The sequence below is a fragment of the Ambystoma mexicanum genome, chromosome 2p (assembly GCF_040938575.1).
Source record: "Ambystoma mexicanum isolate Mex_15411 chromosome 2p, UKY_AmexF1_1, whole genome shotgun sequence".
NCBI lineage: Eukaryota > Metazoa > Chordata > Amphibia > Caudata > Ambystomatidae > Ambystoma > Ambystoma mexicanum.
In genome coordinates, this window is record NC_090923.1 from 1,173,890,870 (window position 1) to 1,173,910,267 (window position 19,398).

The following is a 19,398-nucleotide window of genomic DNA, read 5'->3' on the forward strand; positions in this document are numbered from 1 at the left end:
CGCTCACCAGTCTTTTTCCCACCTGACCCTGCATCTGTGCATTACTACAGCACTGCGGTGGCGCCATACTGCGGGCACAGGGGCTGCCCTGCAATTAGACCCGGGACCCCCTCCCACCATAACACCCTCCATATTTAGGCAGCACACTCACGATTTTTTAAGGAAAAAAATGTTGCTGTTTTTACTATCTCCCGCCTAAAATAATTCACTCAACCAATCCAATGGTAGAATTCAATTTGCCCACTTTCTGTGACAGAATCTCTCTCACAGGTACTACAAATCATTGGCATGAAGGCCAACCCTCCCGATTTCGTTAATAAAAACTTTGCTATTTTCATTGTCTCCCTCTTAAAATAATTCAAACTCCAATACAATCAAATGGGGAAAAGCAATTGTCCAGATTTCCCTGAGAGAACCTTCCTCCCAGATGCTGCTAAATATTGGCATGTATATGAGAGCCATCTCCCATCTCCTAACATTAGTTGTGAAAACATGTTGCACTACCTCATTGATATAATCTAGGACTCCTTCTCCATAAAACAAGGACCAGAAGGTATGTAGATTACATGTAGCTTTATTCTTTCAGTTATTAAGTAGAGAAAGCACTGGGACATCCATCTAGCACAGCAGCTTAGGTCATAGCTCTCAACTCACACGCTTTTGGCGGGTGTCACCCGCCTTGTAAAGGGCTGACTCACCCGCCAAGCCTCCTGCACGCCCATTCATTCCAATGGGCGTCTCACCCGCCAAAAACAAAATCGGGTGATTTCACCCGCCTTTGCAACCTAAATGGTTGAGAGCTATGGCTTAGGTCCAACTGCCACCAGTAGAACCCTGCCCACCAAACCTACATCAACCACCAGAGTCCCAGTGACATCACCACACCAACACTCCACCTAGAATGTTAGTGACATCACCACTATCACAACACTCATAGCCATAATCAATCACAGCACAGACTATGACATATGTCCCTCTCTTCAACCAACACCTCACTCACAGCACAGACTATGACACTCATCTATAAAACCTTGATTTGCAGGCCACACACTGTTTTCTGGCACTTCACTCCTAAAACACCTGTCATGCGTCACAACAAATGTCGGTGCAGTGGTAGACAATTCCCATCAATAACCTTATAAGTGGTAATGTACCCGATTCAAGATGGCCACCTTCCAATGTTAAAATAGAAGTCTAAGATGCCCGCCGCTATGACGCATCTGTGGGTGGTTCCCAGTCCTCTGTCTTTGGTTCTGCTTATAGCTCTCAGCACACGTGCTGCTTCTGTTTCTGTTACTTCGCGGTCGTTCACCACCCAGCGCACCATGACTCGGAAAAGTAAGTGCGAATCGGGCGGATGGCTTCGGAAGCTTTCTACCTTCGGAGCACCTGTTAACACCTATTTTTTTTTCACATGTCCCTAACAGAGCAGAAAAGACCAGGGAAGACTAGGAATCGTACCAAGGTAAGGAATGCGCATGCGTATTGGAGGAGCCTGGGTGGGAGTCGCGGTGGGTGTGTGCATGCATCAATATTATGCGCATGCGTTATAGTGAAAATGAAAACAGTAGTCGAAGTCTGAGCAAGAGCGTTGGTACCTTTTGCGCTGTAACATAAGCTTGTACTGGTTTCCCTGGCTACGTGGACTTCAATTAGAAGAACCAGACGAGAGCAGGGGCGCCGAGTGGGGGGGGGCGGGTGGTGGAGGGTCTGGGGGGCCCGCCCCCCACCCCCCACCCCCGCAGAATGAAGTCGGGGCTGAGGCCCCCCGCCGGAGAGGAGAGACGCAGTGTGGATGGCCTTTTTTTTCCATCCATACTGTGTCTCTTTCTGGCGGCCCGGCTAAAAGCCGGGGAAAATGATGTTTAGAAATTGTGGGACAGATGCAAAGCAAGATGAGGCTTTTGCTTTGCATCTGTCCCTCAATTTCTAAACATCGTTTTGGGTTGGGTATACTTCTACATCACCGGGGTGCACAGATGTAGATGTACACTCAACCCAAAACGATTTTTAGAAGTGGAGGCACAGATGCAAAACAAGTCTGTGCATCCATTACTGCTGTGACAGGGCTTCTATAATTGTTGAATCTTCTCAGCAATAATACTATGCTTTTGTTGAGGCAATGCTAGTTCATCTTCGTGGGGCTGCTATACTTTTGATGGGACAACATCAGCACTTCTCAGTTGAGCTGCTACACTCTTATTGACAAGGCCCCAGCACTTCTCAACAGATGTATTTCTTTTTATTTTAATTGGTTATTTATAATGCGCGGACCGAGGGAGCGAATTTGTGTTGCGCGGACTGACGGAGCAAACCTGTGTTGCGCAGATTGAGGGATCGAACCTGTGTTGCTCTGTGTCGTCTTGCTTCCAAGGTGAGCATGTTACCCCTGAGCTATACTTCCAATACTCTAAAGATCTGAAGAACCAGAACTACTGCGCAAAGAGCTCATATATTTAAAGGGATGGAATTACTGAATGTAGCAGCACTATTCAATAACCCAAAGTTCTTAAGCATAGTTAATGTGAAAATACTACACTTCTCACCATTGGGACAGTACTGCCACTTCTCACAGAGGATTCTACACCTTTTATGGGGCAGCACTGATCGAGCCTACTGCTCACATGCTCAGAATTGTCATTTCTCAGCAGGACTGCAACACTATACCATTGTGTTCTGTATGTTGAGTGCTTCTTCACCACCAATGTGGATTCATGGCTCTCCCCCAGTGTCTAAATAGATCTGTCTACATTCAGTTGACAACAGGCATGTCCGGAGCTACCTGCTGTTCATAAGCTGCCGCTCAGGATGTTGGGAGCCGTGATGGGGCAAGGGATAGAAGGCTTGAGCCTGTCGGATAGCAGAATCAGCAGGGTCTTAAAACCTGCTCACTCCTTCTGGAGAGGCCATGGGGCAAAATGAGCCTGATCCCACATACAGGGGGTTGTTACCCGTTTATCTGTCTTCAATGAAAGAATGAACTCTCAGGCACAAGTTATCACCCCTGCACACACATTGAATGAATATGGTATGGATCTATAGATCGAGAAAACTGGAGTGACAATTCAGAGTGTTTTACAGAAATATAATTGTCTTCCCAGATGGGAGACTGACTCCATTAATATACATGGGGTCACTGAGATGATCAAGAGTGAAACTGTACATTCAGTTGTGAGATTACCAGCAACGGTTGATACTATGCTCCAAGGAGTGAGGTGCCCACTCAATATATCACACTGTTTATAGGTGTGAGACCCATCCTGAATGCTTGCCCAAAGAGCCTTGGCCAGAGTTGCTCACTGAAGAAGTGAGCATGTGATCCGGGGTCTGCAGCCCACACACACACGCAGGGGATTCCCATGCTCCCACTTGCGAGATTTGCACCAAATTAGTGAGATTGTGCTCCAAGGTAGGAGACACACGCACAGTCTTTGCTCTGACGTTTGACACACTCACAGGATGGGGCGGCATTTCGTTCTCCCACCCTAGTTGTGTTGCTCTGCCTTTTGAGGGCTACTACAACCTGGATGATTATAGAGGGGTGGAGTAGGGGCAGTGATGGCCTACTGGAATTCAACTCAAAGGCTTAAATCTCCTTCTTACTTGACTTTAGTATATGCAGTACATGCTAGCCAATGTTTCCATTGTTCTGCGCTGCACGTGCCTCCTACCCCCCCACGCGCCGTTGCACCAAGTTGGCGACTAAATGCATAACTGCCAGTGATGTCACTTCCTGTATTTGGGCCCCCCCCGGAAATTCATAAGTCGGCTCCCCTGGACGAGAGGCTTCAGTTAAAACCATACAGCATTGTCTCAAGCCCTTCTACCACTATTCGTACATCTTTTTTAACCTTTGTTTAGTCAGTGACAACTGTTTGCCTGCTCCTACTTGGTGTGAGGACTGTGCATATTATAGAAATTGACCGCAGCATATTCCGAAGTATTCTGTGTGTATACGTGTTGGGGAGTTCACTCGCGCTCAGCTCGCACTGTTTGCATTGAACTACATTTCCCTAGTAGACTTGTAGTTCTGTGACGCGCATTTTATTCCGGCGCGAACGCGCCTGCGCGCACAGGTCAAGCCTAGTCTGCGTTAGTCCGCGTCTAGCCGCGTTGCGTTGTGCTGCCATTTGGCTGTACCGCATTTAGTCGTTGACATGGGGATCTTGGAAGCACTCGCTGCAATTGAGACAGCTCAAGGTACGCTACGGAAACATAATATCATCACCGATCACATTAAGGCAAAAGTTATGCATTTAGAGGCCGTGTTATCAGACCTTAGGAGTATATATTCACCAGAAAACCCTGTTGTCTCTTCTGTTGCTGAATGCACACTTACTCGAGATTCGGATACTGCTATTACGGAAACGAATTCTTGCACTAAAGTCTTAACTAGCACTAACCTCCATCTTTCTCCCACCACTTTCACAGATATAGATACCATCTCTTCTCCTAAGGCAGATAAATCCTATGAATTAGACCGAGTCAAATCACTTATCTATCATAATAGTATTAAAACCTTGCTCATTAACACTAGGTCACTGGTCAAACACGCGGTGCAGATTGCTACTTATATTGAGGAACAGAATATAGATATATGCGACATCACCGAGACATGGGCACACTCAGCAGCTGGTCCCTCACTCAATTTTGCTATCCCTTCTGGTTATGGCATGGTTAGATGTGATAGAAAGGATGGTAAGGGTGGGGGCGTTGCGATTATACATAGATTTGACTTTAACATCTGGGAAAGTAGCGAATTCATAATGGATGGGGTAGATTCCCTATGCATCAAAACCACGTTGAATGCAGAAAGTACTCTAAATATTCTCCTATTATATAAACCTCCACACATAACAAACGACTTTGTAAAAAATCTCTCATCCTATTTACTTGCCAACATCAAAGCTAATACGAAATACCTGCTTTTGGGTGATTTCAATTTATGGTTTAACCATAAAGATGATAAAATTGCTATGGAAATGCAAAAAGCGCTACAGGAACTAGGATTTACACAATGGATTCAAGAGGCTACACACAGTTTAGGCCATATCCTGAACTGGGTTGCGAGCCACGAAACTAATGTTAGTAACATAGTACTCTCACACTGCCCATGGTCGGATCACTTTTTTGTGTATTTTCACATTTTAGTAGACTTTCCTATTAAACGTAAATGCCAAAACCCAATTAAAGTACTGCACCGTAATTTAAAAAACATCAAGGTGAATAAGGTAGAATCCATTCTCAACATTGGAACTGACCCTATATCTGATTCTCCGGAAAATCTAGAAAATAGGATCTCTTCCAATTTGGAAAATGTTGCTCGAATCCTTGCACCCGTAAAGATGAAGACGATTAAAACCGGAATTAAACATAATTTATGGTTTACCCCTGAGCTTCAGTCTCTGAAATCACTTGCTACCAAATCATATTATTTGTGGAAGAAGGATAGTACGCCACTGCTTCTCAACAAATATAAAGTCAATATTTCAACTTATAAAAAGGCCATTATCAAAGCAAAATCCTGCTTCTTTAATGACCGAATACAAAACGCCCAGCATAATACTAAAGAGCTCTTCCACATCCTGAAAGGACTAACAACATTATCCCAGATAGATCCATCGCAGATGATGCTACTTGGTGCAATGTCATGCAACTAGCAATGCATAAAAAGCTAGACAACATCAAGGTGAATATACTTGAGAAAAGTAACAATTTAAAATGTACTATGACTACTCCCTCAGAATGGTCCTTTCACAGAGCACCAACTATTCCTATTTTTAATCTCACCCCCATAACAGAAAGGGACTTAGAAATCATTATCACCCAATTCAAGCCTACAAGATGTAAAAATGATATGCACACCACTATGATAATTAAGACCTGTGCCCCTTCTCTTATTAATGCCAATATGTCAACACCTCTATTTCTACCGGCACGGTCCCTCAGGATCTTAAGAAATCCTGGGTCATGCCTATTTTGAAGAAACCTGGACTCTCAGTCGACATGCCAAACAATTACCGCCCTATCACCAACACAGCATTCTTGCTCAAGATTCTGGACTGGGTGGCATACATACAGATCGCTGAGCACCTAAAGTCATATCCCATTCTTAATGACCATCAGTCGGGTTTCCGAGTTGGATATGGCACAGAAACCGCATTGCTCGAACTTAAATCCAAATTGATGGCTCGTATGGATAACAAGGAGGCTTCTCTGCTTATGCTGCTAGATCTTTCCGCAGCCTTCGACCTGGTGGACCATGATATCATGGCCACCAGGTTGTCTGAAGTGGCTAATTTCTCCCCACAAGCATGCAAATGGTTTTTGTCATTTCTCAGCAACCAAGTTAGCAGAGTCTTCCAAGGCAATGCCGAATCTGAGCCCATTCTTACTACCTGTGGTGTTCCTCAGGGTGCCTGCACTTCTCCCTGCTTTTACAATATATTTACGGCTTCCCTGTTTGCAATGTTAGACCATGAGAATATCATATTTACCAACTATGCGAATGACACTCAATGTGTCATCCCGCTTCTCGGGTCTCACAGACTGGATGAAATTGCCATTAATAAAGTCTTTACTATAATTGAAACCTGGATGGTTCATAACAAGCTGGCACTAAACAAATCCAAAACCGAACTATTGGTAGTTGGCTCACCGCATACCATTATTAAACTTGGCTCACAGTATGACAAATTCCAGCTGGATGAAGAATCCATCAAACCTTTGAAAAAAGTAAAAACTCTAGGAGTAACCTTTGATCAACATCTGTCTATGAAACAGCATGTTAGTAGTATTGATTCTTCTTGTGCATACTACATTAAACCTTTAACACATCTAAGGCCTCTTATTTCTCAGGACAATGCAGAAACTATTGCGAGAGCAATAGTAGGCTCTAAAATAGACTACTGCTCGAGCCTTCTTATGGGAATTAACAAATCTGAAAGTAACAGGCTACAAATCTGTCAAAATGGGGCTATTAGAGCCGTTATGAAACTCAAACACAGAGATCATGTTACACTAGCGAGACGTGAGCTGCACTGGTTGCCTGTGGCCGCTAGAGTTCTATTTCATACCCTGACTATTGTTCATAAGTGCAGATCTGGGAAAATGCTGGGTTACTTACAACAGCTATTACCCATAAGAATCAACACAAGAGCACTTAGGTCTAATGACTCGTTCTTCTTATCTGAACCTAAGTGCAACACTGTCAGAGCAACCAATTCAGCCTTCTTCTATGTTGGTCCTAGAGCTTGGGATGCTCTGCCGCTGGAGCTAAGATCTATCGAATCTTTAGAAATCTTTAAAAAAAGACTAAAGACATATCTGTTCCATTAAACAACCTTTTTGCCTGTAATATTCTGGCTCGGCTCTGCTTCATGACATTGTCTCTTGTTTTCTGTTTTATGTGTTTTGTAGTGCCCTTACGCCTTCGGGTTCATGGCCGCGCTATACAAATATATTAAAGTAAAGTAAAGTTTGACAAAAGTCTAGTTTAATAAAAGGTTTGTAAGATAACATTTAGAGCATGCATGGCAACGTTTTGCAGCACCTGGAAGGGAGATTCTCTGAGAGTAATCTGGAGAATTAAATTTCCCCTATTCAATTGCAGTGGGGTTCGCATTATTTTAGGAGGGAGACAGTAAAAGAAATAGCAACATTTTTGTTAACAAAATCAGGAGGGTTGGCATGTATGGTTTAAGAAAGTCATGATTCTGTTGACAGGGAAATTACTGAGTTTCCCAATCTCTTCTTGGAGAAGCAAACAAGGAATTTGCCTAGATTATCTGATAACTGACAAACACTGTCTGTTGGCGATATGAGTAGATGGCTCTCAACATATGGGTAGATGGCTTTCAAAATCTGCAGGGAACTAGCCAACCCCTTTGCAGTCTCCACCTCACCTTCTCCTTCACAGGCCGTCTGCAATGAATTGGCCTCACACTTTGCCACCAAAACACAGGACATTCTGACATCCCTTTCTACACTCCCACACGTCCCATCCCACACCCCTTCTTTCTCCTTTACTTCTTTCTCACCTGTCACTCCTGAAGAGGTTACCAGAGTTGTCTGCTCCATGAAGGTCTCTTCTAAACAGGTCTCCCCTTGCTCATCCAGGACCATCGCGGATAACATTGGCTCTCTTGCCCCTGCTCTCGGTGAGTTCTGCAATCACTCTGGAAAAAACATTCCTCTGACCCTACGTGCCCTGCCACCTAGTTCCATCTCCATCATCCACTTCCTTGGGAAGTTTCTCTAGAAGCTGGCCTTGCCCCAACTTAAATCTCACACTGAACTTGTTGGTGGCCTCCATGACAATCAATCTGGATTCTGAGCATCCAGCAGCACGGAAACTGCTCTTCGAACTGCTCACATCTTGACTCCAACTCCCCAGCGGTCCTTATCCTTCTTGATCTCTCCTCTGCATTTGACACAGTTAACCATTCCATCCTCATACAAAGGCTCAATGATACACCTGGTATCTCGGAGAGGGCACTGGACTGGCTGTACTCTCCTACTTCCACTTCCACCTGTGGCGTCCCCCAGCGTTCTATTCTCTCCCTCTGGCTCTTTAGCATCTACCTTGCACACCTCATCTCCTCCAACTTCCAGTGTTAAGCAGACGACACACAGCTCTTCTTCAGACTCCCTGTCGACCCTCTTGCACCCTCCATAATCCCTGATTGCCTTTCTGCCATTCAGTCCTGGTGCGCTTCCAATGATCTCTGCCTTAACGCCTGTAAAACTGAGATCCTTCCCTTTGGGACCCCTGCTCCTCTTTCTTCCCTTCTTTCTGGCCTTCCTCCTTGGGTTCTCCCCCTGCTCCCTCAACTGAAGCCTGAAACCTTGGAGTCATCTTGGACCCCTCCCTCTCCTTCCTCCCTCACACTCGGATATTGCCAAGAAGTCCAACTACCAGCTCTTCCTTCTCAAAGGAATTTGTTATAATGTAAGTCCGGCTTGTGGCTGACATCATTGGCTCTCTGAATGTGGTGATGTCAGTATGGAGTGCATGTGTGCTGTGAGGTTACTATGGAGTGTCAGTGTTGTTCTCTGAACTAGTCTTCCAAGGGGGACAGTTGGAAAGTGTTTGCTGGCACTAGGGGACGTGCCGGTGTGTCTGTGAGCTAAAAATCTACAGTAACTTACCTGCTGGCTCAGGTGTCTTGGTGTACGGTGCCACATTATTTCAGAGTTCTACCTTTTCTCACTTTCCCACAGAGGCTCAATGTTACCCAAGCCCTAGTTCTCTCTAGGCTTGACTACTGTAATGGACTTCTCCTGAATCTTCCTTCCTCCACTCTGCGACCCCTTCAGCTTATTCAGAATAGAGCAGCAAGACTTATCCTTGGCCTTAAACCCAGGGACCGCCTCTCTCCTGGTCTAAAAATCTTTTGCTGGCTCCCGGTTGCTGCACGGGTTAAATTCAAATTCCTCTACATCATCCACGAGGCTCTCTGGGCCCGGGGCCCCACACTATCTATTTCACGAAATACTCTCCCACTAGACCTCTTCGCCCCTCTGGCACCAACTCTTTGTGTGAAGCGTTTTGCTAAAAAGAGGGCAGGGGGTCGCTCACTTTACTCTGCGGGCTCCCTCCTTTGGAATAGCCTCCCCCTGCGCCCTGAGCAGGACCTTCTCAAATTCCAGTAGCTCCTTAAGACTTTCCTCTTATATGCCTCCTTCCCCCCCTTCTCTCCTCGGCTAGTCCCACAGTTGCTGAATCTGTGTCCTTGGCCGTATGCGTCTTCGGGGCCTTGACCTCCCTCAATGATTACTCCCAGCTCCCGTCTATCCACAGCACGTTGCATCTGCACACCTCTGCTCTGGAGACTCATACTTACACCTCACGTGGCTCTGGCCGTGTAGCACTCCACATTCCTAGCAATTCATCCATGCCTCTCCCACGAGCTCTGACTCACCAGCACTTCCCCCTTTCTGCACTTGCACGTTCTGAATGCTCACAAGGCATAGTAGGTTTGTCCCTCTTCTTCCCCTCAGCTCTTAGTATTGTGTTGTAATCTACCCTCCCTCCCTCTCTGCCCTGTGGGCACTTTAAAACTGTATATTCTTTTTGTATAAGCGCCTAACAAGCAAACAATAAAAAATAAACCTAGCTCTGAACTCCCTTTTGGTGGGTGTCAAAAAAATAAAATCTAGTGCTTTCACACGCCTTGGCTAAGCAAACGTTTGAGAGCTCTGCCTCAAGTGGGCTGGAGTGGGGTTGGGGGCAGTGCTTGGCTTGCCAGCCAGCATTCTTAAAGAATAGGGACTGCCTGGGTTTTTGTATTTCAGTCAGCCCTTTCATACATGCCAACATTCTGAAGCACCTGGGAGGAAGATTTTTTCAGAGAAATCAATAGAAATTAATTTCCCCATATGAATGGATTGGGGTTATAAATATTTCAGGTGGGAGAAAGTGAAATTGTGAGTCTCGTGCTTAAATCGGCAGGGTTGCCATGTATGCCATTTCTCTGATCTAGGAGTTCATGCCTTCCTTAGCTTTTTTGCTATATCTTTCAATGTACACACTTTATACATGTCTACATTTTTTAAAGGAAAAGGCACGTGAAAGGATTGTACTTTGAAAGGTGACATTTCCATTGACCTATGAACGGGCAAGGGTATTGGTGGGTTAAGGAACTGATTCTATGGGGGTTGTTGTGATGCTGGGAATGTTTTGGAGGGACAGGGCCTCTGTATCCTTGTCCTTTACTGCTTTTTATCGTGTGTTCTGTTGTGTTTTCCGCTCAGGAGTTCATGTGGGACTCCTGGCGGTGCAGCTCTCTTTTGGTTTGGTGTACAGACCCATGGGATACCCTTATGGCACCCATGGGTGGGCTTACAACCCTGTGCCCCTAGTGTATGTTTTTGGGCACCTGTGTGTGGCCCACAGAGCAGGGTATGGGCTGGTGGCAGCTCCCTGCTGAATTGACTGGTGGCCTGAGCGTCCTCCATTTTGGGATGCCCAGTCCCTGTCATTGGAATCGGTAGATTCCTGATGGAGACAAAATGGCCCTCTTGCCTTCCATCGCCTGTTACCTTGATCTTCCCGAAGTCCTGGGAAGCCCTGACTCTGTCCCTTCCCGCTGACTGGCTGTTGGGTGGAACTTCCATATATGGTAGTGTGGGGAAGTGCTGACCAGACTGGCTGGAGCCTTCCCAACGACCGTATGTTGTGGGTACGCCTGTGGGTGGGACCTGGGTGAATGGAGTGTGTGACAAATACGCATTCTATGTTGTGGGTGTCTAGTGTCTGGTGTTTGACACAATGACTGAGACAGCCCTGCCCAAAACCGGTATGAATGCAGTGTGGAGTGTTGAATGGCTGGGTACTTGTCCCAAAACACATAACGTGTGAGTGTCTGGAGAGAAGTGAATGGCTTGAATGCACTGTGGGCCTGATTGGCTGCCTGCCTGCATGAATGCCCTTCGCCGTGATTAGATGCTTGAGTATGACCCAGCAGAATGAATGGGAGATCAACAGTATATCTGGGGACCTCTCACTGCTAGGAATCGTGTTCAGAAGCTGAAGACCACTACGACGAGTAACTGGAGTAACTGAAGCTTGACCTTGAAGCCCTGCTGGACGAGAAGAATTGCTGTTGCTCTCCTTCACAATCTGAAAGCTGCTGTGCCTCCAAGGACTGACCCAGAGAGGACCTGGTAAGGCGCCCTCTTCCCGAGCTACGATGAACCATCGTGCACCAGCTGATCTTTGCCAAAGCTCCCTGGTAGACAGACCTTCGCCAGGCTGCCGACCCGAGACGGGGACCGCCGTGGAATCCCAAAGAGAACCGCCCGGACTGTTGTCCACCACTGTCGATGACCGCCATCGCCGACCGGAGCCGCTGTGCTCCCTTTTTCCTAAGAACTCTTGATTTAAGGACGCTCTCGTCCGCATCGTCGCCCGCTTGATCGCGCTGGAGAAGGCCAGACCGTCGACGTGCTGAGGAGTATCCGCCGGTGGGTTTTCCGCCACCCAAAGACCACAGACGCTGACGACTCGACGCCCTTTCTGGGCCACAGTTCTTCATACTCTTTGCAGTCCAGAACTATCGTCATCGAGGCACCCCGCACGCCTCTTCCTTGCAGGACGTTTACGCTTCCCCGTCGACGAGCACAGCTAGGATAGAAGCTGCCACTTCACTGCCGTATTTCAGCCTGTTCTCCGTCGGACGTTCGACCCGTGGCTCCTGCCTTAAAGGGAGGGCACTCAAGAAGGGCCGTCGATTCCCCAACGACAAACGCTACGATTCCAGTTACATTGGGGCTGTAGAACTATTGTAGAGGGAAATAAGACTCGTAGAACAATATATGGACTGGGCTTGTGATTCATCTTTGCTTTACAGGTTGCACAGGTGTGGGGGATCTCCACACAGAACTGTGTCTAGGTAGTGGGACCAGTATTCTGCCAATTGTTCCAACCAACTGCTTTCCTCCTATCTTCTATTGTTGGTTTCCTTATTAATGTGATCTGTGTGACATTTAACCTGAGTACAGTTGATGCACTTTAATGAGATCTGCTAATAATTGTGGTACCATTAGAACTGTATATATTTACCATTGTTGATTTTCGGAGCACAAAGTGAGTTATTGTGATAGTGTACATAACCTTGAATATTAATTATATAAAGACTGTTTTAACCAATACAACGTGTGGACATTCCTTTGTGGGGGCTTGGGGACTACACTGTACTTAAGAACCAGCCTGCATCACCTCCTGAGAAGCTAGGCCTTGATTGCTCGACCACGTACCAATAATAGAGAATCTTAGCTGGGGTCCTCTGTGCCTCTCCTCCACCATATAGAGAGCAGAAGTACAGACACCCCTCTCCCGGTCCTTTACAGTTGTCACCCACCAAAAGCGGGTAAGTTGATGGGCATGAGAGTGCATTTACTGAAGAACAGAATTGATATTTCAAACACAAATGGCTTACAGTGTGAGAAATACCAGAGAACAGAGGCAGTCTTTGGATGCATTTACAACAAGCATTGGTAAAGCCAGCACATTTTGGTTTTGTGTAGGCATGTGTTAGGTGTTTGCAAGTGTCTGCCTTAAGATAACTGGTCATATGATGTTAGTGCCTGGAAAATGCTATTCAAATATCTATTCACCAGCCCAAAAGGTTGGCTTTGCCAATGCTTGGTTTTAGCAGGACTTTTAGTTCAAGGAACCGATGTAAGGGTACATCCATTTCTTATCCATAGCTACCAGGTGGCTATGCGTTTTGTAAGCCAGTTCTGGTTTTCGCCCAGTCTATTCTGGGACTTGTAGTTTCATTTTTCCCCATTGCAAGTGTGGGCCTACAAATCTCAGCACTCCGATCTAAAAGCCAGGACTTGCTCAAGGTGTTACTCATAACATGGGGCCACTTGGCAGCATTGTAAATGGAGTGGCTGAAGGCACACTTGGGTAAGACCTTTTTATTACGACAATTCGTTATTAGCGCCTAGTAGTCGTTTTGAATCGGCAGTCAGGCCCTGTGCAGCGCAACATTTGATGTTACTGTATGATGGAGCTAGATCCCAGAAGGATGTGTTCTTGGAGGGGCAGGTAGTGGATGGGATTTGCCACAGGGATTAGCATGTCCATCAGTGTTCAATGGGTAAATAACCAAACAACGCCCAAACGCTGTCTCTTTCCACACAATCCGTCTGCTTCATATGTCTTCTAGTGCAATAGTTTTGACCTATAGGGTATTGTACGTTATACTATTGAGATTTATACTGTGTACTGCTGCCATTTTCATGGTCTCCAGGTGCTCAGGTGGATCTGAGAAAGGAGGGTTAGGCAGGATTAGTTAGTGGGCTGCTGTGGGACAGCGCAAGAGAGCTTTTGCTGTTCTGTTGGTCGCTTCAGTTTGGAAAAACCAGCCCATGTGTGTTGGGTTTGCTTCTAGTTGGTATGGGTTTGGTGTGTGAATCTGTGGGAGGTTGTTATGTGTGTCTGTGGCCTAGTTTTCCGTGGTGGTTTACTGTGTTTGGTTGAGTCAGGTGTTGGAGGGGGTTTGCAGTTTGCTAATTTCAAGGTATTGCTGTTGTAGAGGTATGTGTGTTTTATTTTGTGATTGAGGATAAGTTTGTAGGAAAATTGAAAGTTTAGTAGGGTTAGTGGTGAGAGTAGTCCGTGGCCCTCATTACGAGTTTGCTGGTAAGCCGCCGGTGCTACCAGCATGTTACCGGCAAACTCGCCTTACAGTTACCAGCGCTTGATATCCTGGTGTTACCGGGATGTTACAGGTGCTGCAACAGTGGTAAGTTCCCATTCCATGGAGTCCAATAGGCTGGTGCCGGTGATGGGGGCATTTCCCTACCGGATTGTCAGGCTTGCCGGTAATTCAATGCCCCTAACGGCAGACTCGGACTGAGCCAGTCCGGGAAAAAGATTCCGGTAGTACCAGCAATTGTTCCGGACTGGCTCACCCGTAATGATCACCCATGTGTTCTTGTGGGTTACTTTGATTTGGTTAGGCTCGGTGTAGTTGATGGTGTTAATGATTTCCCTTAAATGGGCCATCCCAGATCCGGTTGGTTCGGTTTTGGTTTGTGGTGTCTGTCCCTGTGTCACAGTCAGGTGTTTCTCTTCAATAGTACTTCCTGTTTAGGTGGGTAAGCTAAAGAGCCATTTGTAGAAGTTTTTGGAATGCAAGGTTTTCTTTTGTCCGTATTTCCTTGGGCAGTGAATGCCAACGTTTTGCTGAGATGCAGGAGAATGCTGATCAACCAAATATCAGTTGGGAATATTGCATTGGTTCAAGGCGAATGGCATTGCTAGATCTCGGGGCTTGTTTCGGTTTATAGATGGGCGATTTAAAAAAAAAAAAAAATGTTCCTGGTTGAATTCCGCTCCTTAGCCGTGGATTGCTCTGCAGGTTACGCAAAAGGTTTTGAAGTAAATCATTTTTTTGACTGGTAGCCGTTGTAGGATTCTTAGCACTTGTGTGATGTGTTCTCTCTTAGTGAGCCTGAGGAGTAGTCTTGCCGCCATGTTCTGTATTCGCTGACCTTTTTAGTGAGGTAGTTTGGAATTCCAAGGTAGTTACTGTTGCCGTAGTCTATTCAGTACTACCATAACTGAAAGCAACAAATGAATGTCTGCCCGGCAAGGTCCTTTGTCGGAATGGGCATACTAGTCAATCGTTCATTAGAATCCCAGTTCAAAGCAACTCCAAAAGTTTCAGACATTGGGGGCACCACTGGACTCTAATACTCCTTAAAGTTGGGGACCTCCCTCCAATCTGTGGTGAATCTAGGAATCGCGTAAATCATTGCATAGGATGCACATTCTAAAGCAACACATTCACAAACTTCCATGAGCCCGTTCTGGAGGGATGGTATCTCAGCCCCCTTCCAACTTTGTGTAAAAAGTAACATAGCTGGGAGTGTCAATTATGCGGGCTGTCCTACGTGGTTTTGACATGCCTCCCGGGAACCCTCAATCCAGCCCCAGCAAAATTTCCTCTGGCAGCACCCTCGCCTCTTCCCTGAATACCCATGCTCAATTTTTGGGCATCGCCACCAAATGTGGGACCAAGAACTTGCACCCTCTCTAGCATACCTCTGAGGCTCCTGGGTAAATCCTGTGGAGTCTGCGTGGCGTATAGTGCCAACGAAAAAGTATTTCATATCAAATCTCCAACAATTACGAGGACTTAACCGTCTTGGAAAGTAGTCTCCAAAGCTTGTCCCGCCCTGCTTTGGTAATCCCCCTCCCAAGAGTGTCCTCCCATATGACCAAGATCCCCGGGGCTCTGATTCGTTCAATGTCTTGTACAGACCCGAGATGATCCCCCTGGTGCCATCCTGTGTTGTGAGAAATTATTCGAAGAGGGTTAGTTGACGAACGGCTGCCCCTTTGACCTCCGGACCTGAGAGCCTGTGTCTAATTTCAAAGTACCTCAGCCTTTCTTTTTGTCTAGCCCAAACACCTGTTTACATTCCACAAATGACCACCTTTTGGACCCCTGAAATATATCTCTAATCCTATGGCACCCACCGACTGCCATTTTTGGAAAGCCCTTTGATCCATTCTCGGAGTGAACCCCGGTTTGTTAAATATGGGCGTAAAGTGGGAAAGTGGGAGGGGAAAGAAGTAATGCCATATTTCCTGGAAAGTCTGTTCCTCTTGTCTGCTATGAGTTTCGTTATTGCACTGAGGTACATATGCTGCAGCCTATCTGAGATTCACCACTGCCCAGTCCATGCCCACCCACAGTTACCTCTATTCCCCCCACAAACCGCTCCCTGATTATTTTAATCGGGGCTGCCTCGCACTACTGTCGGATATTAGGGAATCGATACCCTCTCCACCCCCCCAACCCTGGTCCCCTCCACGGGACTGTTAATTGCAAGAGGCTATTCCTGGGTTTCTTGCCAGCTGAAATAAATAGCCATATCATTTTGCATAGGTCCTTGAAAAAGCTCTGGTGAGCCGATACAAGGAGGGCCTGGAAAGGAAAGAGGAGCCAGGGAAGAATAACCATATTGACCACTGCCAGCCTGCCCACCCAAGAAACCTAAGTGCACGCCATTTACAGAGATCGGTTCTAACGGCTGCCAACATCGGAGGGAAGTTGCCCCTGTACCATTCTGCTAGCGTCTGGGTTATGAATACCCCCAAGTATCTAATTCTTCAGCCTCCATTTGAAAGGCAAAGACACCTTCAAAGCTGACCCTTATCTCGCCCCCAGCGTCAGATTAAGTAGTTCTGATTTGGCTTTTCGCCAGAAGACTCCCTCCCACCCCCCCATCCTGAATGATAGCTCTAGATTTCTAAAGTAAGGAGCATATCATTTGCAAAGGCAGCGATTGTATGCTGGCTTCCCCCGAATGGGTTACCCCATACCTCAGCCAATTCTCGGAGGGTCTGGCGCAACAGTTCCAGATGAATTACATATAATAGGGTTGCGACGGAGAATCCCTGCTTTGTGCCCCTTATCAACGAGAAGGCCCTTGAGAGGGAGCCATTAATGAGAAGACGTGCGGTGGGGGATTTATAGTTTGCAACGACCATCCGAATAAAGTCACTGCCCAGACCCATTTTATCCATCACCTTAAATAAAAAGGATCACTCCACCCAGTCGAAGGCCTTCTCCGCGTCTAGGGAAAGTAGAGCCTCCGGGGTCGAGGTTTTGTGCACTTTTTCCACCAGGTGGGCTATGCGCCTAATACTGTCAAATATCTGACGGCCCTGTATAAACCCTGTGTGGTCGGGTTGAATCAAATTGCGGAGAAATCCCTCCAATCTGTTCGCAAGGATTTTTGTATATATTTACTCCTACGTCCCGTCCCCTTTCCTCCATACTTATGGGACATCTCTCCGTCCTGTGGGCCGGGACCGGAGCACTTTGTAAAAAACATCCAAAAATGTGTCGTCCTCTTTCTTGCGTGGGTCCCGGCACGCGGCTGTAACCCCGCCCACCTTGGCTCTGCCCGCGCATCGCCCATCAGTCCTTTTCTCTGCTCGTTCGGGACTGGACGCACTTGCATCCCCAGAAGATTTTCTTCCCTTTTTTCCTCTCTGGCTCTCTCTAGCGATCGTGTACTAGTCTCTCTATCGTTCAAACTAGACTTTCCAGATTGTTCATCGTGTCACTGTCGTTTCGCGAGGGCGGTCCCCATTCTCTTTGTTTAGAGTGTTTGGGTCCGGATCACCGTTGGGACGCCTGTTTTTACTGCGACTCCCTTTCGGTCCGGGAACTTCAACATCGGTTGGAGCGGTGGGAGGAGGTGTTCACATTTTCAGGCGTTAATCGACGAGAAGAAGAAACGGCCGATAAGTTGCACCCCGGCCGGGGGATACCTTTCCGGGTTCCTCTCGGGCCGGGAGGGGCGTTGATCGCTCTGCCACCGGGGCTTGCCCTGAGGTGCCCGCTGGGCCTAATAATTCTACCAGAGTTTTCTCCGAAGGTCTCCATAAGGGGCCTGTTGATACCGAGTGCGCTCCGAGGCCCCTCCTGTGGGGGCTGTTTGTAGACGCAGTTCTACTGAGTCGTGGGGTACCGGAGCTTGCTCTGAAGCCTCTGTCGGCTTCCCTCAAAAATAAGACCGGGGTGCGCCCCAAGGCCTTGGATGGGCTTGCTGTTACCGAACTGATGTTCGAGGCCTGTGTAGATAAGGCTGTTACTGGGCCTGGGTCCCAGGTCCCTCGTTCTGAGGCTAAAGCATCCAACAGTTCTGAGAGGCCTGGCAAGGCATTGTCGGTGAAAGCTGTTTCTCGCCGTTCCCGCTCTTGCGGTGACACCAGACCTGTTGAGGGGGCAAAGAAGCAAAGTTCTTCTTTTACCGGCAGTGCCAAGGTCCTTCCTTCGAAGGCTAAGTTGGCGGTTGGTATGTCACAAAAACATTCCAGGCCTCACAGTACCGGCTCGGCCGAGGTTCCTTATATAAGACCCCTGATCCATCGACGGGGACCCCTGCCTCACTTCCTCACGTGTCGCAGTTCCCCTGAAATGAGGACAAAATGGCACCCGTTCCCGCCACAACCACGGCGGCCATTTTAGGCGCTACCCCTACAACTACATGTATTTAAATAGGTACAAACAATCCTATTTACACATACCACATCTTACTCCACCAATAGGAATATAGAAATGTTTCATAAAAGAAGGATAAGATGATACACTTTCTCTACTTGCACCCCTCTCTCTCCCCCATCAAAAACACTTCAAAAAGGCGTCCTACTCCGCTGAGATATCGTCACACCTCCACACAAGTGAAACAACCCACAGCGTGGGGCAACGGAAGGAACTCCCTGCCGTTCTGGCTGTCTATACCTCCGCGAGTCACTAGCGAGTCGTTTGCATTTGTGAAGCTAAAGATTGGCACTGTGTCATTGTACAGTCATTGTGGACTGGTGTTGGTTGCCAAAACAAGGGAGTCTGTTACAACAAGGGAGTTCCTTCCGTTGCCCCACGCTGTGGGTTGTTTCACTTTTGTGGAGGTGTGATGATATCTCAGCGGACTAGGACATCTTTTTGAAGTGTTTTGGTTTTTCAATGAAGAAAAACTAGCTTATCAGTCATTTATCGACGTGCATTGAAGGTTCACCATTTTTAAGGCTGTTTGCCTGAAACTACCCATTCAACACGGTGTTGAGAAGAATAGTGGATGTTTTGATGTTTTAAAGTTTCCCCTGAAGAATGTTCGCCAGAAAGGGGCATTGAAGAACAGAAACATGTTGGGATTATGTTTTTTATTGACACATTTAGGTTTGTTTGTATTGTTTTATGTGATTTTGTTTGTATCTTGGGTACTTGTTTATTTTGAAGCCTAATTTTTTAGACTTTGTTGGTTTTAGTGTTAGCATTTACACTGTGTTAGGTGAGGGTCGTTTTTTATGTTTCAATTTAAAGATTTTGAATAAAACAAGAATGTTTTTTTGAAATTTGGAAT

General features: G+C 46.7%; 1 protein-coding gene across 1 annotated transcript in view; it reads left to right on the forward strand.

The window, feature by feature from the left end:
• The first annotated feature begins 1,015 nt into the window (after window positions 1-1,015).
• GNL3L (G protein nucleolar 3 like) overlaps window positions 1,016-19,398 on the forward strand; it is a 608,820-nt gene continuing 590,437 nt past the window's right edge. Inside the window, exons 1-2 of the mRNA XM_069645327.1 lie at window positions 1,016-1,338; window positions 1,428-1,465. Coding sequence (XP_069501428.1) covers window positions 1,200-1,338; window positions 1,428-1,465 — 177 coding nt within the window. The 5' untranslated portion in view covers window positions 1,016-1,199. The remainder of the gene's footprint in view (window positions 1,339-1,427; window positions 1,466-19,398) is intronic.